General features: G+C 47.4%; 2 protein-coding genes across 6 annotated transcripts in view; one reads left to right on the forward strand and one right to left on the reverse strand.

Moving 5' to 3' along the window:
* Positions 1-1234: 1234 nt before the first annotated feature.
* Positions 1235-4605, reverse strand: NAT9 (N-acetyltransferase 9). Its single transcript, XM_071573423.1, has 6 exons — positions 4306-4605; positions 3476-3585; positions 2462-2596; positions 2190-2249; positions 1913-2007; positions 1235-1823 (listed from the first exon to the last, which is right to left on the reverse strand). The coding sequence occupies exons 1-6, from the start codon at positions 4380-4382 to the stop codon at positions 1677-1679; spliced, it is 624 nt and encodes a 207-aa protein (XP_071429524.1). The 5' UTR covers positions 4383-4605; the 3' UTR covers positions 1235-1676.
* A 395-nt stretch (positions 4606-5000) lies between these two features.
* The window catches only part of TMEM104 (transmembrane protein 104), a 44223-nt gene continuing 21276 nt past the window's right edge, over positions 5001-27947 (forward strand). The window contains exons 1-8 of one of the 5 annotated variants that reach the window (XM_071573792.1): positions 5001-5073; positions 6687-6811; positions 8573-8694; positions 10604-10685; positions 11603-11705; positions 12098-12178; positions 16549-16648; positions 17437-17545. In XM_071573792.1, the coding sequence (XP_071429893.1) occupies positions 6767-6811; positions 8573-8694; positions 10604-10685; positions 11603-11705; positions 12098-12178; positions 16549-16648; positions 17437-17545 (642 nt within the window). In that variant the 5' untranslated portion in view covers positions 5001-5073; positions 6687-6766. Of the gene's footprint in view, positions 5074-5242; positions 5296-5414; positions 5767-6686; positions 6812-8572; positions 8695-10603; positions 10686-11602; positions 11706-12097; positions 12179-16548; positions 16649-17436; positions 17546-27947 lie in introns of those variants that run through there. The other 4 variants (XM_071573796.1, XM_071573794.1, XM_071573793.1 and 1 more) reach the window with 4 other exon arrangements.

A 27947-nucleotide genomic window follows, 5' to 3' on the forward strand; every position in this document is an offset into this window, starting at 1 on the left:
GAGCTCAGCTAGATCTCTCCTCCCAGTCTGGCTCTGCTCCTCTGGCACAGGGATGAAACGCTCCACGGAAGGAGCACAGAGCCAGCAGTTCACCCAGCAGGTTCTGCAAATCTTGTTCTGGAGGACAGAATCCATTCCTGCCTGCAGCAGGTGACAAAGAGCAGGAGGATTAGTAGCCCTTGTCATGGTAATCCCAGCGGGAAGCAGAGCGCTCTTCACTTTATTACTTCACAAAGCTTTCTCTACAACTATATCCACGCTAAATACTTGTTTACAATACCATGATACACTGTTCCCACGCTTGGCTTTAATACTAGTCACGGGAGGCATGTATTTAAATTAACTAAAATTGGAAACCTACAACCCACAGGCCCTAAAAATACAGGCACAGCAACACTAAATATTTCACAGACTGCCAATCTCCCATAAAAACAACCCCGGGCAAATCTGAAAGTTATTACCTGATCCTGCGTCATTGGAACACATAATTTCTGGTCTAGGATTAGCCATTATGGCTACTATTGCAGTGGGTAAACACATAGGAGTCAGTTATCCTCCTTCTGTCCTCCCCTCTTAGCAAGCTTTCCTGCTATGGGGATCATGTGTAGGGTGCGAGAGATCAGGCTGAGTAACTGTACAGGAAAGTCTGGCCAGTGGGAGTCAGGCAAATGCCCCTTCTTCATCCATAGATCTGAGATATACTACAGCAGAGGCTGGTAAAGTCCCACCTAAAGATATCTGTCCCCGAGGACAAGATATTTCCCACCCATTCATCTCAGTGGAGCAGCCAATGGAGCTCCCAGGCTCAGCAGAGCAAGTCCTGAGCTGCTGGAAGAACGGAGCTGTCTCCTTTCAGTATGTTCTCCTCTTCCTCCTTGCTTCCATCAAAGCAGCTGGGGGAAATGAAGTGCAATATCCCTTCAATGCTGGCCTGAGGTTTCCAGGTCTGGAGCATAGCCCTGAAGCTGAAGGGGGTTTGTCTCAGCAGCCTCCTGCAGCTCCCAGTCCCTCCCTTACACAGCTGTTGTGGTGGGGCTCAGCTCTAGTCCTGATCAGCCAGTATTAACAATTTTCATCATGTTAACCTGCCCTCTGGTTGTGCTCACCCATGCCAGGGCCTCTCACTGCCAAGACCCAGCACTGCCCCCCTGCAATGCACCAGACCCTGGAAAACTGGGTTCAAAGAGTCTCTGCTGTTCTTTACAACTTCTAACCACTCTATGAGCAGCCAAAGTGAGAAGCTGAGGCCCACGTTGTACTCGGGCACCTCAGAGCTTTGTCATTTTTTTAATTCAAGAGTAAACAGACTGAATTGCCAGCAGATGAGACCATGTCTGCTGAACTGACGAACCCTGCTCCAAGGGCAGTAGGAGAAGTTACTAATTGTACAGAAATTGGTGGCATCATTAAACAACTGCTGGTGATTTTAGGGTCTGCTGGAACAGCATGTTAAGGTTAGTCATTCCTAGCCAAACCTGCAAATTAGTGGCTGTTCTCCAGGTCCAAACTTCAGGCAGTAATCCTGGCTGGCGCAGCAAAGTGCAAAGTTGACAAGATGACAAAGTTACTGAAAACAGTCAAGTGCAGTGTTGGCTCAGCCGGTGTCCTCCACACCCAGACCTTGCAACAGCGTCCAGCTCCTCCCTGGAAACCCAGCTAGTGTCTGGATGTGTCTGTCAGGTCTCCAGCACCCCAGCTGGCTGCTTCAGCTCAGTGTAGCTCTTCTCCTCCACGTGGTTTGTCTGTTCCAGGAGCCATCGTCTCTCCTGGTCACTGATATCCAGCCTCAGCGTCACCTCCTGGAAAATGCTGTTCACAGCAACCTGTACCACACAGAGGGAAAACTGCTCAGCTCCAGTCACAGGGCAAATGCTGCTCACGTTCTCTGGGTAGACATGGACTCTTACTGCACCTCCTCAAAGTGAAGCTTTTTGAACATGCAGATACTGGCTTCATTTTCCTGACCAATCTTAGCCTCAAATTTGGTGATCCCCAGGCTTCTCACTCCTGCAAAAGAAATCAGAGAAGCATTTCTATCACCTGCTCGGCTGCCACATCTGTGAAAGCACAGGGCTCCGATTTTGAGGCAGATGGAGTCCTTACAGACCCCCTGTCTGAATCCCTGGGAATATGTGCCTCCGGATCACAGTCTGCCTGCGTTCCTGTTCCATGCAATGAGCCACCCTTACCATAGGACATCATCATCAGAGTTGCCTCCTTGCCAAACCCTCTGCCTCGGTAGCTGGGCTCTGAAAGAGACAGTCACAGAGTCAGCATTCACTTTTGGGAGACAAATCAGCTACACCAGACACTTTCCAGGACAGGCCATGACCTGGACATGCAAAGGACTGATCAGGGCTGAACAGCCACAGCAAAGCACGAGAACAAAAAGCTGCTGTACGTAACATCTGTCTGCAGCTGGCTTTAGCCATGGAAACAAAGCTATGAAGCAGAACTTGACCTGCAATCATAATTTCAACCTCTCCCAGGGTGGGATCCTCAGTGTTGGTGAGGAAGAGGTTCACATCCCCCACCATGCAGGACTCCTCCGTCTGCCCCGGCCACCGCGCCGCGTCCAGCACAATGAAGGTGCACTCTGGGGAAGACAAGAAAGGGGCAGCATTTTCAGGGTGTACTAAGAATTATTCCCAAATTACTGGAGAATGAAATTAAAGGCATGTAATTGACAGAGGAACAGCAGTTTTCACACATTAATAGCAAGGAAGAGCTAATAACTGGGCTTCTTATGCCAAGTGTGACTGCTCCAAACCATGGAAATGTAATAAATATTTGGAAAAACCCATTGTGAGGGTGACAAAGACACCAAGACTAGAAACAGCTTGTTTGAGAAGTATGAAAACTTTCATCCATGTCTGAGGTCTCCCTGCCTTGTCTTACTCAGCAGCAAGTTTGGGCAACGGATTGTTTGGTGTACAAGAGGCTGAGACTGAGTGATTCACCTCATCCATGTTATTACTGCTTTGAGTAAGGCTTTTAATGCTTTGAGTAAGATGAATGCTCCAGACTGGGGTCTTTGCCAGCTTCAGTATTTGCCAGCTCACTGTATTTCTACCAGGCTTTTATGGGGAGTGATTCTCTACCTGTAGGAGAGTCAGGGAACCAATTTAGCCAACACACCTCAATCAGATGACTTAAAGAGTCACTGGATTTCTCAAGGAAAAATACAACCCCCTTCCACCTTTTTATAACAATCAGACCTGGGAACATAATGCAGAGGGAAGTAATACAGTGTGATCTTGAAAAAACTGCATAAAAAGGACATCAACAGCCCTGGACACTCTCTAGTTCCCCAAGCATGTTTTATATATAAACAGAAAGCCAGTTCAAAGCTGCTGTGGTGGAGGGTCTCACATGGCCTCTCTGGAGACTCCCAGCTCACTTTGGGTCCTTGCCAGGAGGGAAGGGACCTGCTCACCACTCCCACCCTCCCTCAGAGAACATTTCAGGTGCTCACTGTCAGAGTCCTCCCTCCAGCTGTGCTGCATCTCGTACTCCTGCTCCAGGGTCAGGGGCTCCGAGGCCGTCAGGCGCTGCAGCTCCTCCGACTGCATCCACTCGTGGTACCTGAGGACAGACCCAGAGCCACATCCCTGCCCCTGCTGCACCACTGCGGGGGGACCCCCACCAGCAACCTGAGGATTGGGGCATGAGACAGCTCTGGAAACATTAGCCTGGCTTTTGTGGCAACTTAAAAGTGTCCACAAGCCCCTCTCCCTTGTCTAACGCAGGAATCAGAGCTCTCTGTGGAAATTCAGTGTTAGTGTGTCCTGTGGCTTTGGCCAGTGCAAACGTGGTATTTTTAAGAGCACTGAGAATTGAGTTCTGGTGCATTTCATCCTGAGTGAGACTGATCTGGCACCTCCTGGACACTGACAAAAACACCAGCACTGGCACCTCTGAGGCTGCAGGTGCCCAGGCCAGCACTTCACAAATCTACACACCCAATTTACCAAACGTTCACCTCACTTTACATTACTTAGTTTTTTAGGGTTTTTTGTTTTTCCACTGTCAGTAGGGAAAGGCATCAATGAACACGAGAACTTCTGGTGTTCCCATTCACAGCCAGGGATCTCCCCTTTTCCACGGGTACCCGGCAGCACAGAGGAAGTTCTGCCGTCAGATCCGGCACAGGGCACAGCCGGGCATGGAGGGCACTCACTGCCTTCCTCGGAGGGACTCCCAGGGGGGTGCCAGGTCAGTGCCCTCTCTGACCACCACACTCCCTTCAAAGAGAAGTGAAACCAGCCCGTGCAGGAGCGTCCGGGGAGGACACGAGCCACGTACCGGGGCACATGTGCAGCGGTGTACGGCACCAGCGTCACCTTCTGTCCCTGCAGCACCGTGTCCTGGTTAATCCTCATGGCCTCAGCGCCGGGACAGAGACCCAACCCCGCGCTCCGTGCCTGTGGCGAGGCCTGGAGCCTCTCGGGAGGGGGCGGTGGCTCTCAGGGCGCAGGTCTCACCAATCGCCCCACACTGGGATGCCAGAGGGGACCCCGGGACAGGGAGGGCTCCGGGACCCGCGGGAACAGCAGCGCACTGTCACATGGACCCGCCGCACCGCCCCCCGCGCATGCGCACAGCCACGCGTGCCTCCCCGCCGCGAACTGCGTTACGTCACCGCTCCGCCTCTGAATGGCCCCGCCCCGTCCCTTCTGACCCCGCCCCCTCTCGGCCACACCTCTTCAATGACCAATCACTGGCGGTATTTATACTGGCCACGCCTCTTTCCCGACACGATCCCGCCCCTTCTTCGTCACGCCCCTCATAACCCCGCCCCTTCGTTTCAAACCACGCCTATTTTGTTTTAGCCACGCCCCTTTCACCTCGACCACGCCCCTCCAGTTTTCCATTTACGGTCACGCCCCTTTCTGCCCCCGCCCCTTTTCCTCCCGCCGGCCCCGCCTCTTTTCATCACCCAATCGTGGCCCGCGCTCTCAGCCCCGCCCCGCCCCTTCCCCGCCAGCCGGTCACGTGCGCGGAAGGCTCGGCGCGTGCGCCGTGAGTGGCCCCGCGCGGCGGGGGCGGAGCCGCCGGCAGGAGCCGGTGCCGGTGAGGGGGGGGGGGAAAGCGGGACCTGAGTGGGGACCGGGGGCGGCCCGGTGGGAGGGACACCGGGCGGGGGAGCGGGGCCCGAGGGGGTGGGACACCGGGCTGGTGAGTGCTGGGGAACGGGGCCCTGAGGGGGTGGGACACCAGGCGGGGGAGTGCTCGGGAACGGGGCCCTGATTAGGGACCGGGGGCTGTCGCCTTGGGTGGATGGGACACCAGGCGGTGAGTGCTGGGGAGCGGGGCCCGAAGGGGTGGAACACCGGACGGTGAGCGCTGGGGAGCGGGGCCCTGAGGGGGGGACAGGCCTGGGGAGGGGAGCCCCGGTGGTGGGACGGGGGTGCACCGGCGCGGCAGGGCCCGGTCGGGGCGCGGAGGCCCCGCGGTGTGTGGGGGCTCTGTGCGGTTCCCCGGGCAGGGCGCGGGGGGCGAGCGGCGTTCCGGCTGTGGCAGGGCCGGGGGGCTCCGGAGGCCTCGGGGCTGCCGGTGCCTGGTGTCGGTCCCCCCGCAGCCCTGCCTGCGGTCCCGGCCATGCCCCGGGCTGTCTGTCAGCACACCCCGGTCTTGCTGCGTGCTGTCTGCAGTGCTTTGAGCCCAGGTCCTTTATAAAAGATGATGTTAACCTCTTCTCCTGAGGCTAGTCCAGTTATGACGACAGAGGGCTGTGCTGCCTGAGCAACTTCAGTCCTCTGGTGTGTATGTGCCACCTTACAACTGTTTGGGGTTTTTTTTCTTACCTTGTGAAGCTTGTGCTGATGATTTGTCCCAGTTTGTGTGGCTGAGTGGGAGCACGTGTAGAAGTGTGAAGCACTTAATTCTACTATGGCTAATTATTAACACTGAAACCTTTCAGGAGGCTTCAGTTTTCCACTCCACGTTTTTATGTATCAGAGATTACTTTAAATAAAATAAGGGGACGATGTCTGCCTAAAGTATAGATCTAAAAGTGCTAAAAAGTGTTTGATGTCCCACAACAGCTCTTCCATCCTTTTACCCACTTTCCTTAATATTTCATTAATATTTTCATCAACCCAAATTGTCATGTGAGGCAGCACAAACTGGGGGAAGTAACATTGAAACTATTCCACTTTATTCTCTTTCCCAAAATACTTGTGCTTTGGAAACCTTGGCATGTGAAAAACATCTCAGGGTATCTTTAACACGTCCAATGTTTTAATTTATCTACTTATTTCTGTAGTTGAATTTATGAGGAGAGACTGTAGGCTGGTTTTTGCTGTTTGACTTGCAGTAGGCACGTGCTTGCTGAGTGCAGTGGCTGCATGAGAAGCAGCAGTGTGAGCTCATCCTCCAGGCAGTCATTCTTCCTCTTGAGGTTTTAGTGTATGAAAGAGCCCCTCTGGCTGTTTGGAGATGGTGAAGTTTGGTCATCACGTGCTGTGAAAGGGCAGGGCCTTTTGGTTGCTTTTAAACTGGTTTAACAGGTATGGAAACTTCTTGTAGTGTTGGACCGAGTGGTGCTGGTGAGTGGGGTCTGTCTGAAGGGCAAAGTCCTGCTGAAATCTGTTCAAATGCCACAAGACTGATTTTACAAAAGCTGACTGGTGAGTTCCTCCTCTTTCCAGCAAAAATAACATAATATTATGGTGTTTCCACAGGTTAAAGGGAAGAGAATTTGAAAACACCCTCCTGAAAATACCTTCCTCACTGTGCTCTGGGCATCCCCTCTGTCTCCAGCATGGCAGGTGGCATCACTGACACTGGAGAGCTTTACTCTCCATATGTAAGTTCTGCTGCTTGTGGGTTTGCTCACAAGGTTTTTCTTTCAAAAGGTTCCTCCCTCAATATTATGTTTTCAGTTCCCACTTCCCCATGGATGTAACCTCAGTGTTTCAGGAGATGATGGTGGTCAAAGGGTGGTTAAAAATGCTTAGTGTTCCTACAGTTGTTGGGGGGGTTTGATATCAGAAATTACTGTAAATAAAATAAAGGGATGATGTCTGCCTAAAGTATAGATTAAAAAGTGTTTAATGTCCCACACCACTTCCATCCTTTTACCCACTTTCCTTATGTCTCATTAATGTTTTCATCAAGCCATATTGTTGTGTGAAGCAGCATAAACTATCCCACTTTCTTCTATTTTGTTAATTTATATAACACTTCCCCTGAATTTCTCAAAGTTTACTTAATTGTAGCTGTTGCAGTAATTTGTTCTAAACCACTTCACTTAAAATTAGCAATCAGGATGTTTCTTCCCTGTGGTGTCTGGTGCAACTCCAGAGCCAATTACTGCTTTCCTTTGTTACTGGAAATACCAGTTTTCATAGCCACAAGTCTTCATATAATGTCAGCTTTTAAAAACAGTGCTTTGCAAACATATTTGGCTTTCTTTCTCTGAAGTGAACTCACTAGCCCTGAAAGCTGTGTGTTGGCTTTTAAATGCCTTAAAACTTTCATCCCCACATTAATGATTGAATTTGGGAGAACTGGATATTAGGCTGCAGAAATAGGTCACAGCTGAGAAAATGGAGAACTAAGACAGCAACTGGGACGTCTGGACCCTCAAGGATTAGTGTCACCTGCTCTTATGTCGTTAAGTTGGTGTTGTGTGAATTTCTGGAGTAATCTCAGAAGGTGTCACTCTCCCCTTCCCCTGAAGATGAATCATGGGCATCATTCTTGTCTCTGCCTGCTTGACCAAAGTCAAGGAAAATCATCATTCTGGGAGGTTCAGCAAAAGATGAATTTGCTGTGCTTTTGCCAGTGAAGTGCTTGCAGGGTCTCTGGGGAATAGTTCTCTTGATGTTAATTGCTCCACACCCAGAAACGTGTGCTCAGACACAGTGCTTTACTGGCTCTCCTCTGGAGAGATTCTGACCTATATTAAAAAAAAAAACAACCCAAACCCAAAGCACTGTAACTTTGTGGCGATTTTTGATCTTGACTTCATCTAAATGCATTGCCTGGGGGGTCCTGTCCAGGTGCAGAGTTCTCTTTTGTCCCTGGGCAGTAAAAAAGCTCATTGCCAGAGAAGATAAAATCCTTTTCCTTCAGGAAGTAAAATCCCTTCTTCAGAATGTACTCAGCTGCTTACTGGTAAAATGTCAAGTAGGCTTTGAATTAGAATTCTTTTTGGATGTTTCCGGCTTGACTAAGAGTGAAGAAGAACAAGAGATTCTGAAAGGTAACTCAGTCATAACTACTTGGGCTCAGGTGGGAAAACAAGGACAAACCTCAATTCACAGCATAGACCTTCTGGTAGAAGACAGTGATTTGAAAAGAAACAAATAAAAAGCTCATGTGCTTTCTAACTTAAAAAGTTAGAATAGAAAAGAACCTATATTTTAAAATAATTAGGCAAATGGAGAGGAATGTGTTTTTCCAGAAGTGTGCTGACACTCCCTTTGTTCCCTTTGGTTATTAGTCCCCTCCTTGAGTTATTTCTTGCATGCTCAGGGGTTGCCCTGTGTTTCAGTCAGTGCCTGTGTGGGGTGTTTTGGGTGATTCCTGGCACACTAATGCTGGATCATGTGGCTGGTTGCAGGTTGGCCTCGTTTACATGTTCAACCTCATTGTTGGGACGGGAGCCCTGACAATGCCAAAGGCCTTTGCGACTGCAGGGTGGCTGGTCAGCCTCATCCTCCTGATGTTCCTGGGTTTTATGAGGTAAGACATGAGTGTATGTCTTTGATGGGTTGGAGGGGAGTTCAGCTGGGTGGGACACTGTTGACTTTTGCTGCTTTCCTGTCTGCTCTGTCCCTTTGCTCCTTGAACATTGGTCTTTGCAGTGGTGTTGCCCTGATTTGAGGGGATGCACTTTGCAACTGCTGGCAATATGGTGCTACATCCCATTCCCTGACTGATGGGACAGACTTTCCTCCAGTCCAGTCTCTTCGGGGACCTTTCTGCCATCTTCCTTTTTGTCCTCACTGTGGATACATCCCATGCTTGTCTCTGTCATGGATCAGTTCCCCAAACACCGACCAGGTCACAGGTGACACAAGATCATGCCTCTGCTTTGTGACTTGCAGATGTGATGCAGGTGTATAATCTTCTCTTGGTTTCTGGCAATGCTGTCACAGCTGCGAGAGTGTCAGGAAAAAATTTCTATAGAGCCAGGTCTGTCTTATCCCTCCCAGACCTTCACTCTTAGAGACCTTGAAGCTGGTCTCCTGATTTTCCCACTGGCTCACCATGGGCTCCTGCCCAGGTGCCTCCGTGCTGGAGCAGCAGATGGAGCTGAAGGCTGTGGATGCAGCACTGCTGTCTGAGGAGTTATTGATAGAATTGCCATCTTCTGATGGGCTGTGAATCCCTGCTTGGTTGGTTTTAAAATAAAATAAAACAAAACAAAACCCCCTCCTGCTATTTGTAAGAATGGAATTTCAAAGTTCCAGCCCTGTCAATAACCTGAATGTGCCTGTAGTTTTGAGGCAAAGCTTTTGGGTTTTGTTAGGTGCTGCTATACAGAGGAACTGTATGGTCATTACTGGCTGTAGCAATGCTTTTAGTGCCCCACCTCGGAGCTGAATGCTGTAAACTGTGGGATGCCAGTAACTGGAAGCTTTTGAAGCAATTCCTTTTAGATACATTAGTTTAAAAGCATAAGTTCAATGTATGCAGCTCAGCACCAGCAGACAGTCCTTCAAGGTCAGCAGAAGAGCACAGACCTCCAAACCTGTGTAGCAGAACTGCACTGGATTAAGATGAAAAAGTGCAAAAAGTAGTATGTTCTTTGGGAGCTGCTTTGCTCTGTTGCTTTTGTTCTGGAGCTTGTGACTTTCTCGTGCCTACAGGGCACCTTCAGTGCAGAAAAGTCTGGGCGGAAATTGCTACACAGACCTCAGCACTTTCTTTTATTCTTGTAAAACTAATCTCTCATTTAAGCTCGATAAGTGAGTCCAGTTTCTAAAACTGTGAGAAACCACTTTAAAGCCTTAAACAAGATTGATTTGATGTGTTTTTTTTTAATTTATTAATATCATAGGACTGTTTTTAGCTGAGATGATACTCCTTCCATCAGTGGCTCTCGCTGTCTCCCTGAACAGCTTTTCCCCTGGCCTCCAGCAAAGTGTATTTGCATGCACATGTGATCTCTCCTTGTTCTTATATTGCTGCTTTAGTTCTGATGCCATTTGTAAGATTATTTAAGGGACTGTAGTACCTTTGCCACAGGCCCTAATAGATGAATTTCAGAGTAGTACTGTGTTCATCCTAGGCCATAAAAAGAGGAAGGAAACTTGCTTTCTAGCAAAGGGCAAAGTCCTCTTGCTGCTCTCAGCCCACAGAAGCACCAGGAAGGTGCCTTTCAAATATCTAAAGTGTATTACTGTATCTGAAGGCATGTTATATTTTATTGCATTTTGTGGTCTGCTTGAACACCTGAATCTCAAGAGCAGAAGGGAGCAATAAACTGAGATGAAACACTACCAAAACAGTGTGTGGGGAGCTGGCAAAAGGGTTGTTTGGGTTTGTTTATTTGCTCCTACGAACAGATGGGAATAATTCTCCATCTCTCTTCAGTGACAGTTCTTGACCATTATTGATGATACCAATTGAATTCCTCTCTCTGTAGCTATATGACTACGACCTTTGTGGTGGAAGCCATGGCTGCTGCAAATGCCCAGCTGAGGTGGAAGAGAATGGAAAAACGCAAGGTTTGTGTGGGGTTTAATTTTACATTGTGTTGTGTTCTTCTATCCTGTAGGATTTGCCTGGGATTCCTCTGCATCTTTGCCTTACCTCGTTACTAACTCTAAAGAAATAAATTTCTACTGTACTTAACTTTGCCGTATAAAATATGGCTCTTAGTTCCCTGTGGGGTTGCTCATTAAAGACAGGATTTTCTGCTCCGGCTTTGAAAAATCTCTTGTGCTGTTCACATTTCTTACTGATCGTGCTCTCCTTGCCCAGAAGCACTGCTCAGTGAATGTGGAGAGGTGGCAGCCAATATATTGGTGCTATTTGGAGTGTGCTGAGGACTATAAATCCTTGCTGATCTCAGGTCATTTAACTGGGACAGGCTGGAATGTCCTTGCTGTTACTTGGGCTGTATCCCAGGGAGTGGACAGTTTTGAGTTATGCCCTTGCTGTAAAGCTTACTTGTGGCTTTTCTGAATCAGGGGGAGGCATAATTGTTTGCAGTGATTTAGACCCCTGCCTGTGTGTTAGTGGGATGGAGTTAGGAGCTAGACCTGTCTGCTCTGACTGGCTAAGACTTTATATGTTCAGATTTACTTTTTTTCTACCAGTTCTGCAACACTGCAGATCTGCAGGAAGTTTCTAACTTCCTTGTGCCACGTATCACTACATGAATTGGGCACTGTCGGGGTATGTGTGTGATGTAGGGCTGGGACAGCAGAGCCTGTCACTCACTTCAGCCTGCTCTGCTACTGCCCTCTTCTGCCCTCGGCAGCATCCCACGAGCTTCCTGGTGTTGCCTTTGCTTGCATGTCCTGCCCTCCCTGTTTGGGACCTTTCTTTGAGTTTCTGGAAGTGTCCATGGCACTGGTGGTGCCAAAGCCTGTACTGTAGGTAGCAAATACCTCAGCAGTGGTTTGGTCTTTTCTTCCAGGAGGATGATGAGGATGAGGATTCTTCCTCTGGAGTATCTGACAGTGATGTTCTCCTCCAGGATGGCTATGAGCGAGCAGAGACGCGGCCTATCCTGTCAGTTCGTGAGTAGCCAGTTCATGCTTTCACTGGTCCAAGACCTCTTCTCTGCAGACAGTGTCCCAGAGAACTAAAGTGGACTCCTCTGTCCATTTCACCCTTAATTCCACGTGCTCACATCCCAAAGCATTTGCAAGATAAGACTCATTGAGAATTCAGTTTACCTTCTGCAGTGTGATAAAGATCTTTCCCTTCTAGGTCACTAAGATGAGAACATCTTATTTTCTAAACACTTTTGAACTGGCTTCAGCAGAGTAATTGGACCAGTGACTCTGCAGCTGTAGAGTCGTACAAACTGTCCTTCAAACTGCTGCTAGAGTTTCCCAAGTGTCCAGGTAGTTTGGCCTCTGGGTTTATTGGAGGGACTGGTTGAAACACTTTTTTTTTCAACCTGCAGAGAGACGTGGCTCACCCAATATCTTTGAAATCACTGAGAGGGTGGAAATGGGCCAGATGGCTTCCATGTTCTTCAATAAAGGTAAGTGATGCACATTTTCAAAAGTCCCTTCAGGTGTTCCTGCATGTTGTGTGTATGGCTATTGCTTAAGTTTTTTGCATGCTGTTTGGTGTGGGTTTGCATCCTAAGTTTGTGATAATTCCACAGAAAAGTGTCATTCCTTCTCTCTGTGGACTGTATTCATCCTTCTGTGTAGGGTTTCTCCGAAGGAGAGTATTTATGGGCCAGAACCTGCTGTGGTGGGCACAGAACTAGCAAAACACTTCAGGTTATGGGCCCATTTTCTTGAGACGGGAAAGTGTGAGTTAGTGTCTTTTCTGACTGCCCTTCACCTGCCTCTGAACTGCATCTGTCCTCTGTGATCTCCACTGTCTAAAGCAGTAGAGCCCAGCTGCAGTGTTTGCCAGTTCCATCTTGGTTGTAGCATTTGAGAATAAGATGTTGAGGTTTCCCTGAGCCCTGTCAATATCAATTTAAAGGCGTGAGACTTGTGGTGGCACCTTCTGGGAATTGCTTGTGTCTGGGGAACCATCAAGAGAGCTGCTGGGACATGAACTGCTTAAAGGGTCCCTGCTGAGTATATGGAGAGGCAGCTGGTTTGTCTTTTTTGTTTTAAATGCCTCTTATATGCCAGGGAACAAACTTGTCACTGTACTCCACTAAAGCCTAATCCATTGCTGCATGTGATACAAGTGCACACCATGGTGATAGGGATTCTGAAACCTGTGAAACAGCACAGTGAAATGCTGTGCAGAGCCACAACATCATCAGACACCATGGCTGTGCAGTTTTGAACCTGTCAGGCCCCATTTCTTGTGGAAAATGATGTTTTCCCTTGTTCACTGGCCACCTTGCAAAGAGGTGATGGGCTGGTTTTTTTCCACTATGTTACATCAGCATTGTGCCAGCATAAGGCTGTTGCCTCTGAAGGACAGCTGGGCTTAAGGAGTGAAGATTCTATGAACTATTATTTCTGATTTTAAAGTCTAATTGGAAAAAACTTTTTAATTTTCATGCATGCCTCTCCTGACTATTTTACATTTAAATCAGATAGGACTATCAAAATAATCCACCTTGGATCAGGCTGCCACATTTCTAGTCAGGGAAGAAAAGTGTGTCAGAAACATCTTGTTCCTGGCCCTTCCTGTAGCACTGAGTTACTCTAACTTTGAGAAGTTTTTGCATGTTTGCTTTGTCATCTGTAAAACACTGTGAATATGTCCCTGTCTCTTGATATTCCTCTGAAGAGTAATATTTGGAAGTGTTTTGAGAGCAATCACTGTGTAATGGGGTTTAGCAGTATTGCTGAGGACTCAGCTGTGGAGGGCTGGGGGTCACAGGAGGCAGAGTGTTCTCATAACCAAGTTTCAGGAGGCCCATTCTCTGCTTCTGCTTCACAGGGGAGCTGGAAAGGACCCCCCAAAACCAGGCAGGTATTGGACAGGTGCCTTCTGGACCTCTCTGGTGCTCAGCCAGTAGAGGGTGCTGGGAATACATGTCCTCTCTCCATTGCCACCGATGTAGCTTCTGAGCAAAGTGAAATAAACTGCTTAGTACTCTTAAATCTTAATCCCTCTTCTTAATGTTGCTTTAGCCACAGTTATCTGATTTCTGTGTTAGGGATCCTCCCCAGGGTCTACTCAGCCTGTCGCAAAGGGATGAATCTGTCTGTGGGAAGGCCACTGGAACAGCTGCAGACCATGCCCTGACTTAACTTGTGACTTCCAGATGGGATGAGGTGCATGCAGAGAAGAGTCTGGGGCAGCTGTAACTCGTTTGCTGCTTTCTCTTCCTCTGAGCTCAGCTATGTCGCCGAGTCCTGGTTCTGAGACACTCTCTGGTCTCAAAGAGTCTGCAGAGACAGACCAGTGCAGCACCTCCCTCTGCAGATCCGTGCTGAGGTGCTCCCTCCCCATGGCTGCACAGAAGGGCCTTCAGTAAGAGCTCAGTGACCAGTGTCTGCTCTCTTGTGCTGAGAAACTGGGCCACACTGGAGAATTCCTGGCCCCAAGCACCAACCCGTGTGTTTTCACAGCTAGCAAATGTCTGGGTGGGTGTTTACTCATGATACCTGAAGCATGGATCCAAACCCAGGGTTTCTGAGGGCTTTACAGCCTTCAGAGGGACGGCTGGTGGAAGCTGTGCGATAGACCTCAAAGCCTCTGATTTCTAGTGAGTTCTGTGCTCCTTTCCCTTGACTGATTTTTATTTTCAACATTCTGACAGGAGTTGAATCCGCAGTCCTAGGAGGTAAGCTGGGGATAAATCTCAATTTCAGTCTGTCTGTTTTCTTAAAGGGAGCTGACTTAGGTTTAGGCTGTGAAGAGCCTGTGTGCTCTTTCTAAAGAGCTGGCTCTGAAAAACTGCTCTGTTTCTTGTTTTAATTTTTTGATTTTTAATGTGCAATGTTAGGTGCTTTCTTTTGGGACCAGGCAGTCATTTATTGCAGTAATGGATTCCAGGCACATCTGTCATACTGTTTCCTCACAGGAAGTCATTGATTTTTTTTTTCTTCCCCGTTATGTGCCCAGTAATGAAAGTATTGATTAGGGAGGGTCAGCAGCAGTTTATAAAAGAACTGGTGCTAAAGTCTTCCTGTCTTTGAGAGGGTGAGTTTGGGAGAGGAATATCACCTGGACTTCCCACAGACAGGGAAGTCTGCCTTGGAAGGGGGATACAGTGTGTGCTGGCGGGTACTGGGTGGTGCTGCTGTGGCCGTGTCAGCCTCGTTTTGTGCGTGGGGGGCAGCTGAGGCCTGAGACCAGTAGCAGATTCCAAAACACAATCTCTGAGTCTGTGTAGTAATAAGCCTGTGAGTTTGCAGCTTCTGCCCTGTGTCAGATATTTTGTTACAACCTTCAAGCCCTTTTAATGGGGAAGAGGAGAAGGCTGGTAGGTAGTTTGTTGCTGTCTCCAGAACAGCGCAGAGACTCCTTAACTGTGAAGCCATCTTCGATCTTTCACAGAGCAAGAAAACAAGAGGGAACTATATGGAATGATCTGACAACTTCTGTAATATCTCCATTTGTCTCTTTAGACAAACCAGGAACAATTCTAGACCACTGACTTAGTGGGCTGCTGTACAGAAGCAGGGAAGTTTTCTTGCTGCTTTCCTGATACAGCCTCTTTTGAGGAATGTTTTGTGCTAAGTAGGCTCAGCACATTGAACAATTTATTTAAAAGAAGGAGGATGCCTATTAATGTTTCCTATCATCCTGAAATCCAGGGGCACTATGATGGCAAAACGTGGTAAAACTTTGGAGCATCCAAGCTGTAGAAATGAGCCCACATTCCTGCAGCAGTGTTGCCCTTGTTGATAGTTGTCACAGCTGTGAGTGTGAGGTGAGGCTTGCACAGGTGAATTGTTTTGCTCAAGCTGCACTAGGATTAAGCATCAGCTGGCAGCACAACTTGAAAGTGTGGGTAGGTTCCTTGAGCTGTTTTCCTTCAATGTCAGCTTCCTAAATGAAACAAATTTGAGGTTTTTTCTCTGTAACTCACCTGTCTCTGAACTAAAATATCTTCCAATTTTTTTTTCCTTGGCTAGATTTATACAGACTTGCTTGGAAGAAGAGAGTCCCAGGGTCTCATCAAACATTTCTTTATCCCTGCAGATTTTAGCCCTCCACAGCAATATCTTGTTGTGCCCCAGTAAGGCTGTTCTGTGCACCCAATTAATTTGTGTGAAGTTTTTTAATCTGCCAGGTGAAGGCAGGGCAAGCTTTTTTTTTAACAAAAAAAAACTCAAAAAATCAGTAGAGGCATGAACAGTGTATATGGTGGCAGCAGCAGGGTAAGAGGGCTGAAAAATAGAGTTTTAAAGCTTTGCAGAATTGTACGTTGGCTCAAGTTGCCAGTGGTAAGGGAATCTTCCAAAGCAGCTCCATTCCAGCCCTGTAGAGTCTGAGCTGTGCAGGGCCAAGTCTCTTATGTGAAGGTCCTGCAGGTTTGCAAGCAGAGGGTTTGGAATCGGCAGAGACTAAAAACATCTTCTCTCTGCATTTCACTGTTTGTCAGGCTGTGCTCACACTGAGTCTGAGAGCATCAGCTGGATGTTTGCCTGTGGCTGTTCCAAGCTGACAGCTTCGTCTGGCAGGTGACTTATGCGAGACCTGTTGGTCCTGAGTGCAGGATGGGCTTGTAGTAGCAGGTTTAGTGTCAGTGACAGGCATTGAAGGAAGCAGAGTGGAGCTCTGAGGCCCCTCATGCCCCCTCAGTTCCTGTGCTGTGGTGAGTTCCCTGAGCTTGGGTGAAGTTTGCTGCAGAAAGAAGTAAACTGTGGAGGCAAGTGGTGATTTTTAAGATCTTAAAAGTTTTGTATATTTGAAGTGCAGAGTACAAGAGTTCCTGTGTACTCTGCAGTGTCTTGACAGTGTTTCCTTTTTCTGCAGTGGGTGTCAACCTCTTCTATTTCTGCATAATTATCTACCTCTATGGGGATCTGGCAATCTACGCAGCAGCAGTACCAGTCTCTCTCATGCAGGTGACCTGGTGAGTGTGCTTGTTGCTGAGGGGCTGGGTGCTAACAGGGAGGAGGGCAGGCTTTGGAGTTGATGGGGTTGTAAACCTCACTAGGATCAGCTCTGCTTTCTGAAGAGTTGAGCAGAGAAGTGACTCAAGTACAGCTCATCTCTTGTGGGTGGGAAGGTGAGGTTGATTTATATTCTCCACCTGAGTGCCTGTTGCCTGCCTGCAAAGTAGCTGACCTGATTTCAGAGTCCTCAGATGGGAAGCACTTCCAGCTTCAACAGTTGCAGGCATGGGACTTGTTGCTCAATAGTTTTATTGCAATACTCTGCAATATTTTATTTTCTCTGTCTCTTTGGGTGTGATACTTACTTACTTACTTACTTTGGGCTGAGGGGTGAGATACTTACTGAGACCAGTGAGTGGTGACGTTATATGGACTTAGGACTGGACTGAGAGTGGTGCCTTTCTCAAGGAAACTGATAATGAAAAATGTTGGTTTGATCAAATCTGGACTGGGCTTGTGTCTTGGAAATGGAAAACCTCAGTGATCCCTGTATGACCTAAACTCGTCAGCTTGATGACCAAATGACCAAACTTGCAAATAACTGTAGGTAATTCAAGAATTTGCTTTTAAATGTCCACTACTCAGTGACTTGCTCAGTTAAACAGTCCAGAAAACAGAAAGAGGGAGGGTGTTCAGAGAGGGAGAGGAGGAATGGCCTCTGTTCATTCTCCTTTCTTGAATGCAGGAGAGGGGAAGACATCTGCTAGGAGTTAATTACTGTCTTTTGTTCTCCCTCCTTTCCCAGCAGTGTCACTGGCAACCATTCTTGTAGTGTTGGAGATGGCACAAAGTACAACGACACGGACAAGTGCTGGGGGCCAATTCGCCGGATTGATGCTTACAGACTGTATCTGGTGAGTTTCTGGAACTGGGATGACCATTGTTGCTACTTAAACTTTGCTTCCAGTGATAAACATTTTATTTTCCCTGCAGAGATAATATAATTCAAGTGAACAACACGGTGTGAAGCTTTTGGTTCAGTCCAACCTTTTTGGCCAAATAACCCCTCCCTATTCTTGGTGACGTGGCTTTGTTTGAATTTGTTGGCCAGCAGAATGATCCTTATGGTTTTGAGTTTGAGTTCTGTCCATCTTGTTGTGCAGTTTTATGTTGCTTAAGCAGGTGAGATGTTCCTGCCAAAGATTGGGTTTTTCTTCAGTGGGTTTTTCAGTGGCTGGCTAAGTAATATTCACTTGGGGGTAATTGTTGTCAAGATACTGAAGTATATTAAGCTCACTCGACTGCTTTGGAATATAAAATATCCTGAGTTGGAAGGGACACACAAGGATCATTGAATCCATTCTTTATGTGAATAAAATTGTTACTGCTGCAGGAGAATCTGCTGTTTGAAGGATGATGGAAACAGCCAGCTTAGACAACATCCAGTGCTCTATGCTGCTTTAGTAATAGCTTTGTCTAGTTCAGGATTGTCTATTGCATCTATTACTGTCCTAGGGTTCTGCTGGGAAATCAGAGTTTTTCCCAAAGGGTAATGAACATGGCTTTCCTGGAGCTTGGAGAATGTTGAGTGCTCCTACATGGAGACATGTTGGTAGGGCAAAAGGAAAAGAGGAAGGAGTGCCAGTCCTGCATTGTATGGCTTCTGTTAAGGGTTTTGGTGAGAATTTTAGGAAAAAGGAGTTTTGTAGTTAGTACATTTTGGATGTTCAGTGGATCACATCCCTCAGTACACTTGTTCCAGCATTATTGCAAAAGTAAGAGCTGGGCCTCAGAAATATGAGCAAATGTCACAGTCTAGTTAATTATTTAAGAGAAATATTATTGCTTTATTAAATTGTGTCTTGGTCTGTTTCTTTAAAACTTCCAGAAGATTGAAGATTTCCTTCCTGCATTTCAATAACTCTCCCTGACCCAGCAGAAGGAGCTAGTCAGAAAAGGCAGACATGCATTAATTACTGCCTGCATCTCTCAGATATTATGTCTATAATTCATGAAGATAATTGTTGTTAGGACTTGCAAAATTAAAAAAATTAAGACTGTGTAAGCATTAGACTTGCCGTCTGTGTACATAACTCTCAGAGGAGCTTTTCCCTCTGCTTGTCTTGTGGATTTGGAGAATAAATATCTGCAAAGTCTTCACTAGTGGTTAATCCTTTCCTGCTCGGTAAATGGAATGAGGTTTCAGTGCTTTTCTCTGCTCCCCCTTAGAAGGAGGGAGGGATTGTTTGTGGGAGAACAGACCAGTCTGTAGTGGGTTACTACTGGTGGGGGACTGTTCTCACCATTGCTATTTTCAGGGGACTGCTGGTTGTCAGCATTACCTCCAAGTGGTTTTTTGTTAAGGTCTCTAATGCTTCCTACTGGATGAGTATGGGAGTAAACTGGGACCTGTTCTACCTCCAGCTCTGCTAGTCCCACTCCTTGCTTGACCTCTGTGGTTTCATTCTCCAGAAAATAGAAATGGTGGTGACTTCTCTAGACAGGGATAAGAGATGTAATCATTTGTAAAACGTTCAGACCACAGTACTGACCACATCCTTGAGTTTGGGCTGCCTCTGAAGCAGCTGTGATTGGTAATATTTTTTCCCCACTATCCTGGTTAATATTTTCTCTGCTGTCCTGTTTGCAATGTGTACAACTAGTGACCAGTTGAGCTCTTAATCTTTCTGAGAGAACCTGGAGATGGAAAAGCAGAGGGAGGAAGTCACTTGACTTCAAGCAAAAAATTCAGTAGTAAACCATTGTCATTATCTCTACACATTTTGTCCTGGTTTGTCATCTATAGAAGTAGAGTTTTGACCATGCAAGAAAAGCTGAAACCTGCTTGTCTGAAGGGGAAAAGGCAACATGAAAGTGAGGAGGGGTGAGATGTGTCAGGAGCACAGCTATTCTCTTGGTCCCAGGGCATCATACCCATAGAGAACTTGCTCTGTGTTCTTAACTTTCTTTTTTGAATTCTTGCTTGATAGAATAATTCAGGTTCCACGTTTCAGTGGACAAACAAGGTCTCTTTTTGCAGACTAAGTTCCCCTGTGGCAAGAGGACAGATGGACACTGTGATCCCAAAAGAAAACAGCTGAGTTTTTGGATCAGCCCTTTTGTCCTCGATGTCTGCCTCTAGTTTTCTTACCTCATCCTAATACTGTATGTAGGTTCAAATGACTTTTAGGAGAAAGATGCGTGGATGTAACCAGAATCTCTTGCCCATTCCAGTGAAGCAGTTCTCTGGATGTAGTGTTATATTTCGTACTCTGTCCATGACCCCACAGAAAACCTATTTTGGACTACCAGGAGAAATAATCTATTTGAGGTTTTCTGGGCAAATGGTGCCAATGGGAGCTCTCCTGTGCCAAGTCCCACCAGTCTGCCAAAGACCTGTGCTGCCTTCCTCCTGTCGACTCTTTCTCTCGCAACACTGTGTCTTCTTTTCAACAAAAAACATTTCAAACATTTACTATTCAAGCTGGGGATGGAGAGAGGAATAATGACTGACGTAAAAATCCCTTTTCACGCCTTATTGTCCAAAAAGTCCTCTGGAAGCTGTCTCTGCTCTGATTACTGTGAATGGAAGCTGAAAACTATGTACATAATGAGAATATTTAGACAGATTAAATTCTTCTCTTGAGACTTGCTTGTCTGTGCAGCATCTCTATTGCTGCTTCAAGATTTCACACCTAAGAGTGACTGCAGAGTCTTCAGAGACCACTAGGCCCCTATTAACCTTTGTCTGAACAAATGGTTGTCTCACTTCTTGTTTATAAATTGCTTTGAAAAATACAGGCTTGCAAAACAAATAAGTGCAAGTGCAGGAAATATGTAAATAGACCTTTTTCTCCTGTCCCATCACTTGCTGCTAATATTTGCCTCCTTTTTGGGACTGTAGGAGACCTGGCAGGTTTAAAGGGTGAACCTTATCATGCTGTTCCAAGCCTGTGAGGGCAAGACCCTGCAGGGCAAATGGGCTGAAAGGAAGGCATGGGCAGCCCAGCGACCTTGTTGAAGGCAAGCACTGATCACAGTTAGAGCAGATCGATGCTTTCTATCTTTGCTTCAGATCCATCACCACCCTGTCATGTCCTCGACAGCTGGACTGACTCCCAAGTCCCTTGGCTGTCTCTGGCAATGCTGACGATGGGGTCACGTTCTCTCTGCACTGAATTCACACTTCACTGCAGGTGCTTTATCATGGTCTCTGTAAGGTCCACTGGGCCTCTGCTGTGGGGCAGGGGCAGCGGATTTCAGTTTCATCGTCATAACACTTTCTTGTCTCTCTGTTCCACTGATGTAGGAATGTGACATGATAGTCCCTGTTTCTAGAAAGCAGATACTGAAATAAATAAGAGATTAAATCCTGGGGATCAACAGCGATTCAGAGTGTCTGATCCAAACTGTTTTCATGACCTGGCAAATGATGCGTCTCTTCTGCACCAGAGCAGCCGTTGAAGCTAAAGCCTCTACTCTCTTATCAGCCCTCCTCTCCTGGCAATTTGGGACATGGTGTCTTCCCATGATGGAAAGGAAATGGCTTAAATTCTCAAGGGGAGCCATGTGCCTTTGAGAAGAGTCACTGGCACAGGTACTCCTGGTGGCCTGGCTTGGTAGCGCGTCAAAGCTCCCAGGTGCATCTGTTCCGTCTGAGTCTCTGTTGGTTTTTTTAGCTGATTGGGAAAGGGACGCGGCATCCGCTTGTGCCGATTCACAGATGCTGCAGTATCGCAGGCAGCCCAGCGGGTGCAGGCCGGGCGAGGATGGGAGCGCAGATGGTTTAATGGAGATTATCCCAGTTGGAAACGTGCTTGTGCAGTGAATAAAATGAGCGGGCTCGCAGGCGCTTACTGTCCCTCTTCAGGAGGGGACAATGTCACCCCGGCCCGACGCTCTGATCAGTGACCAGAGCAGGGCTGGGCTGCAGCTGCGGGAGGCTGTGCAGGGGGGTGAGGAGGTGGTCTGAGGACACACGTACAATTGCTCAGTGCCAGCAGAACTTAATCGGCAAATGCGAGGGCTGCACTGATAAGTGTTGATGTAGATCCCGTCCGCCACGGCGCGGTGCTGCCTTCCCGGCCCGCTCCGGCTCTGGGCTGGAGCACCGCGCTTTGTGCCGCTGGTGTACGTGCTCTGCTTCCCTCCTCAGCGTTTCTCCTTCCCAGCTGTGCCTTCACCCTGCTCTGGGTAAAGGTAGCTCTGATTTTCATTGTCAAAACGGTTCTTTCCAGATTGCATTTACCTGCACTAGGGCAGTTTCGTCAGCTTGTTCAGCACACAATGCTTTTGTGGCCTGTCTATGGTTGCCTTCTGGTCTCTGTAGCTTTTTTTTTTGTGGGTTATTTGTTTTATATTTTGCCTCACAGCAGTGATATGAGAGGAGCCCTCATGGCAGTACTTGAACATCCATGCTTGATATAAACTGTCTCTTGCCAACTGGGAGCTGGAGCAACAGAGCTGGAGCAGTGCTGTGAGCAGAGTGCTGCTTCCAAGGGCACCTGGGTTTGCTCCACCATTCCCTTTGCAGCAAGTGCTTCTACTCTGCCCTGCCTTCCTCAGCTGTGCCCTGCAGCAGCATCTGGTAATAAATGGGTCACAGCTGCTATCTCCTGGATATTTATTCTTACAGGTCTCCACATCTAGAGACCTTGAGAAGCAGTGGTGGGGAAGGAGCTGCCTCAGTGGCTGGAGCTGGAGCAGGGAGGGCTGAGTTCAGAGCATTTTAGAGAAAAAAGGTTTGAGGTGTTTCTCCTGGGTTCCCAGAGTGAACCAGTAAGAAGGAAGAAAAGCTGATGGAAGTTTATTGTGATGGTGTGAACCCATCACCTTGTTTAAACAAATTGCATAAACTGTAGCATTGTTGTGTTCTAGGTTACCTCAGCTTGCAATAAGGATGCAGCAGGACTGGGGCACTATTAGCATGTCAACCTGCATATCCTATAAGAAGTTATTCATGGTAAGACCTTCTTGCCAAAAATACAATGTTATATTCCTTACCACAATTGCTTTGATGTGGTTTATTATGATACCGATATAGAAATAGAAACAAATGTGCAAAAAAGGCAGCTGTTACTTCTGTGCGTAGATGCAGCTCTGAAAGCCTTCAAAATAGAGAAAAGCTTCTCAAGCTTTTACTGAGTATACATGCACTGAAATTTTGAGCCATTGCTGTGGCAGTAGAGGAATTAGAACTGCATTGAGCATAAATATCAGTAGCCCTAAATGTTACAGGTGCCTCTGAAATACAGCTTTGCTTGGCTAAAAGCCCAGTCTCAGGCTGATTGGAGTCTTCTCATTCCTCCCACTTAGTCAGCTTCCAAAAAGTAAGGTCAGTTAAGTTGTTGCTTTGGTCTGAAGTGGTTGAAGACGTATAGGAGCCAAGTTTGGTTAAAATTGATGGTGTTTGGATGTGGGATGGGAAGGCAAGTCTCAGCTCTTTGTATTGTGCAACTAATAGGTTGAAATTGGCACACAGCCTTGTTAATATGGCATAAATCCTGCCTCCTTCATCCTGCTCCATTCTTCTGTGGGCTCATCAATAAATTCTTTTGACTGCTCTCTCATCATATGCCTGTGACAGATGAACTGGCTCTTCTGGAGGTTCCCACAGCCCTGGTGTTTCCTAATGCAAAGGGAACTTCAGGTAATAACTGGCCCTGTGAATAAGAGGTTCTTCTTGAGCTGGCAGGAGAGTCAGGTGAGTGAGCTGTTGTGAGAGTGAAATATAAACTTGCTGTACTAGTGATCGAAGAGCTGGAGTGCAGCTTCTGATGTTTGATTTTTCTTGCTTCCTTGTAACTGATGGCATTTTGAGTCAGAGTAACATCAGCCAGAAGGCAAAGCTCCCTGGTGCTAGGGCTGGGTGGGAGACTCAGCCTTTGGTACCAGAGTGAAGCAACTGCAACACCACGGATTGAAGCAACTAACATTAATGGATTAGCTTGTCTCTTTTCACTGGAAAATCAATAGTGCAGGGGACTGGAATGTGTTTTCTGTACAGAGCTGTCTGTTCACTTCACAATGAGAAGTGGGTTTTTCCTAAGTGGAGCTTGGGTTGTGCTGTCACTTGGACAGTGAGCTTTTGCAAAGGGTCAATCCTGCCCCTCTGCCACCTCCAGCAGGCTGGCAAGGACTGTCTGGAAGGCAAGGGTGCTGTGCTGCTGCTTGTACATCTGGCCAGGTGTGCTACAGATGCTTCCAGCCCTGAAGAGAAGCAGGGTGGCTGATGTGATGGGCAGAGGCTGTTGATGAGCTCAGACACACTTGGCTTCCCCAGTGAACAATGTCCTGCCCACTTTAGTCCTTGGTTTGGCTTATGTGGTGTTGGATGTTGGGCAAGAACTTTGGAAGCAAACCAGCTAAACTGACTGGGCAAAGCAGTGGATCTAGATAGGTCTCAGCTTTTGGACACTTTCTTAGGCTGGGAACTCACACAGTGGTGATACTGGGCTCAAATCACAGCCCATTTTCCCAGCACAGCCACCCTGGCAAGGCTGAGAGGCCATGCTGCTGCTTTCCCTGATTAAAGCTGTCCTTTGGAGTCAGCTCACTTGGACAGCAAGGCACCAAAGCTGACACTGTTCTCTCCTGATACTGGAGACCAATCTCTCCCAAATAGGGCAGGTGTCAGAACCGATAGCTGTGAGCACCCGCTCCCTGCACCAAGTTGTAACAGTTTAAAAAGGGCCTTTTAAAATTCCTTTCTTGGACTAGACTGTTCCAACAGACTCAAAAATCTTTCATTTTCAGAACACTTGTAGAAAATAAGTAAGGAATACCCCTTGTGCAGTGTTATTTTGTGCAGTGGTAGCGACAGCATCCTAGAAGCCCAAGCTGGAGAAGACCTGTTAAGTCAGCTAAACACTCCCCTGGGAAATGCAATATAAGCCTTTTTCTCAACAGCTTATTTTCCGGTATTTTTTTCAGTGCTTTAACACCAGCTTTGTTTTTAAACGGAGGTCTGACCTTGCTGCCTGCCTGATTCACATCAGCGTTTTTGAGTAAGACAGCAGTCTTGATCTCTCATCCCCTGAAATTATCATTAATTCCTTAATGCACAGGTAGAAAGCACCAGGACTGCAGCACCGTGCAGTTATGCCTCTCCAAACATTACCAGAGGCTATGGAGGAAGCAGCTCTGGACAGACTGGTATCTCTACACTCCTAAATAAGTCTGCAACTTGTTAATATCGTCCTAAATTGCACTTTATGTCTGGGTGAGATCACTGACGCTCTTGTCCAAAAATGTGGATTTTTGTACTACATCAGCAAATCTCACACGTGGCTCGTGCTTCTGTAAGCAGGACTATAAATACAAATAATGCAGCTGGGATTTATCTTGTAAGTTGAAGTCTGTTAATGCTGTGGGGCAGAGCTGATCTCTGAAGCCTGTTGCACCAGGTTTGGTGTGCACTGTACAAGGAAGGCAGAGGAGGAGGTTGGAAGCAAACAGACACCCCACTAGCCCCAAGCACCAAGGCTTTATCTCTTCTTTTGTGCTGCTGCTAAGTAGCTACAATGTGGGGGACATTTCCTTCCCTTCAGGCAAATCCTGCCTGACAGAGTAAGTAAGGGGTAATGCTGTCCCTGAAGCTGAATCCTCCAGGCAACTGGAGAATCCTGTGAAACTCAACTGAGAAGTTTTTAGGGGAAAAAATAAAGAGAGGAAATAATGGTTTAGTGGTGGGGGCACTGTTGGTGTTGTGGCAGACAAGGGGTTAGGGACCTTCGGGAACATTCATCCTTGCTGAACCCAAGTGCTTCCTACCCCTGGCAGCTCTGTAGCTTGATATGTTTGCAGGGCCCTCTCTGCATTCATGTGACGCTGGTCCACATCTTCCTCACTTTGTGCTGTCTAACCCAGGGGGTTTTGTAGTCAATATAAATATTGTTGTAGTTGCCAATGCCCTGCCAGGAAAGACTATGAATATATGAGAATTTGGGGAAGTATCTGTGTGTAAAGATGATGCCCTCGCACTTTGTTGGAGGGAACTCATTAATCTCTCTTACCATGCTAATAAATTGGGGAGGCAGGGGACAACTCCTCAAGGTCGCCCAGTGTCAGGAAGGAGGAAAGCTCCACTTTCATACCCTGTGGGAGATCAACGCAAGCTGGTGGTGAGGGCACAGCCAAACTTGGCTCTGCAGCTCCTCTGCTGTCCTTCCAAGTATCACAACCCAACCATTCAGCTCTCCTGCATCCATCCACTTTGCTGCTTCCCTCCTGCTTGTTCAGATGCAATTAGGAGATGCAGAATAAGGGAGAGCCAGGGGTCAAGGAGGCAGTAAAGTGATTACAAGATGCTGCAAACGGCTGTGCCATAAATACTCCAATGATGAAAAATTAGATGCCAGTCACCTCGGGGTTATTGCTGGCCTCTATCTTTCTCTGGTTGTGAAAAATGATAATGGAAGTGTATTTACCCCAGAGAGTGCAAGCTTGCCTCTGGCTGTGATCCTGCACACCCCAGGTGTGCCAGGGAATGCAATCCTTGCACTGAATGACTTTCTGAAAACACTTTGTGCCTGGATTCCTTCAATTTGAGTGGAGGAAAAACTCAGTATTCTAGGGCGTTCTTTCCAAAGTGGAAAGTTTCTGGTGCTCAGAGATGGGCCAGCTCCAGAAACAGACAGTGGCCCGGAGTGAGGATGGGGAAGGGAGAGCAGAGCAGCACACCAGGTACTGCCTTGCTGTCCATGTGCTACTTCTGCCTTGGCCTCCCAGAGCTGCACGTAGAGGCTGCCCAGTTGCCAACTGGTCCTTCGTGTGTTGGATGCCTGGAAAGATCAGAGCTTGTAAGGAGCTGGGACAATTACATTTCTTTGCTAGATGGGCAGTCAAGATCAAGACTTGGGCGTGGGCTAGAGCCTTTGAAAATCTATGGATAATATTGAGTCCACTGAAATTGGTAGCTTTGGGGATACAAGTGCTTCTTTCCATCTCTTGCAGAAGACCTTCCATTTTGAAAGACCTGGATTGCTTGGCACAGGAACCATGAGAGGCACCATCCAGCTTAAAGGACACTGTGGGTGAAAGCCACTCTCTTTGCTGGCAAAAACCAGCCTGGCACCAGCTGAGGTCTTAGTTCCTGGAGGATACCTCCTCCCTGCCTGAAGGAACTGGGGAGAAAAGTGGGAGAGGGTTCCTCAGTGCCAGGAATACGCCTCGTGTGAGTTATGACTATAAAGCTGTGCCAGGTGTCCCGAGAGCGGCACGTTAATTACCGGAGCTGCTGTGGCAGCAGATGCCTGCTGTACCCAAAGCGTTACTGCCCTTGTTTCTTTATCTATAAATATTCCTTGTGGGATGTCTGGCAGCTGCATCCTCCCTCCATTGTGACTTCCTGACTCTACAGGGGATCTGGAGGTTAAAATCCCACTTGCCTCTCAACTTCTTTGAGCAATCCTTGTTCTGTAGCCGGTTTATCTCTTTTCAAACAACTTTGAGCTTCGTAACAGCTTGTCTGCTGATAACTTGCTGCCTATCAGCACGGCCCCTGCTGCAGCCCTGCCTCCAGCCTTGAGAGGCTGTGGATTTTCAGCTTTACTTTTTTTTTTATCTCTCTAAAAAGCCCCTTCCTGAACTATCAGACTCTTTTCATGTATTTATATTTGTACTGTCCACTCCAAGGGGTAAAGCTTTACCAAGGAAAGCTTGGATCACCGCCCTCGATGATGGGCCATCTGGCTCTCTAGCTCGAGATATGAGCTCATGCAGGACAGAAACATGGCCTTGTCACCCTGGTGACGGGGAGGAGAGATGGCAGAGGGGACACAGTGCTTGAGACCCTTTTCCCTTTAGATGTTTTAGCTGAAAAGCACTGGGGCTCTGGCAAGAGTGATTGGAGCCTGACATGGAGTAGCACAACTTGAAGTGAGTGCAGAGGAGCTACCAGAGGCTGCAGGTGTGTATTGGAGCTGCAGATAGCTCTGAAATGTGATGAAGCTTTTTTCTTTTTTCTTTATTTTTTCTCCTTTAGGAGTCCCAAACAGGTGTGGGGAAGCACCTTGCACTTTATATTTCTCTCCAAAGTCAGCCCTAAAAATTCTCTGTGGATGTGAATTCTTAGGACACCCATTCCTAAGAAATTACTCTACTGCCGACAATAGGTCTAGTTCAGCCTTTCAACCAGGGATAAAACCTCTGACCTGTGTCCATGCTGGTAAATCAAGTTCTGCTTTTTGGGCTTTTTTTTTTTGACACACTCTAGTGGAAAGCACCTGAGGTGGGAACAGAGCATCCTGGTTCTCCTGACATCTCGTTTGTTCTCTGTACTTGCGCAGTCTGGTTTTGTTGGATTGTTTCGTCTGT

This window comes from Pithys albifrons, chromosome 19 (assembly GCF_047495875.1).
Source record: "Pithys albifrons albifrons isolate INPA30051 chromosome 19, PitAlb_v1, whole genome shotgun sequence".
NCBI classification, from domain to species: domain Eukaryota; kingdom Metazoa; phylum Chordata; class Aves; order Passeriformes; family Thamnophilidae; genus Pithys; species Pithys albifrons.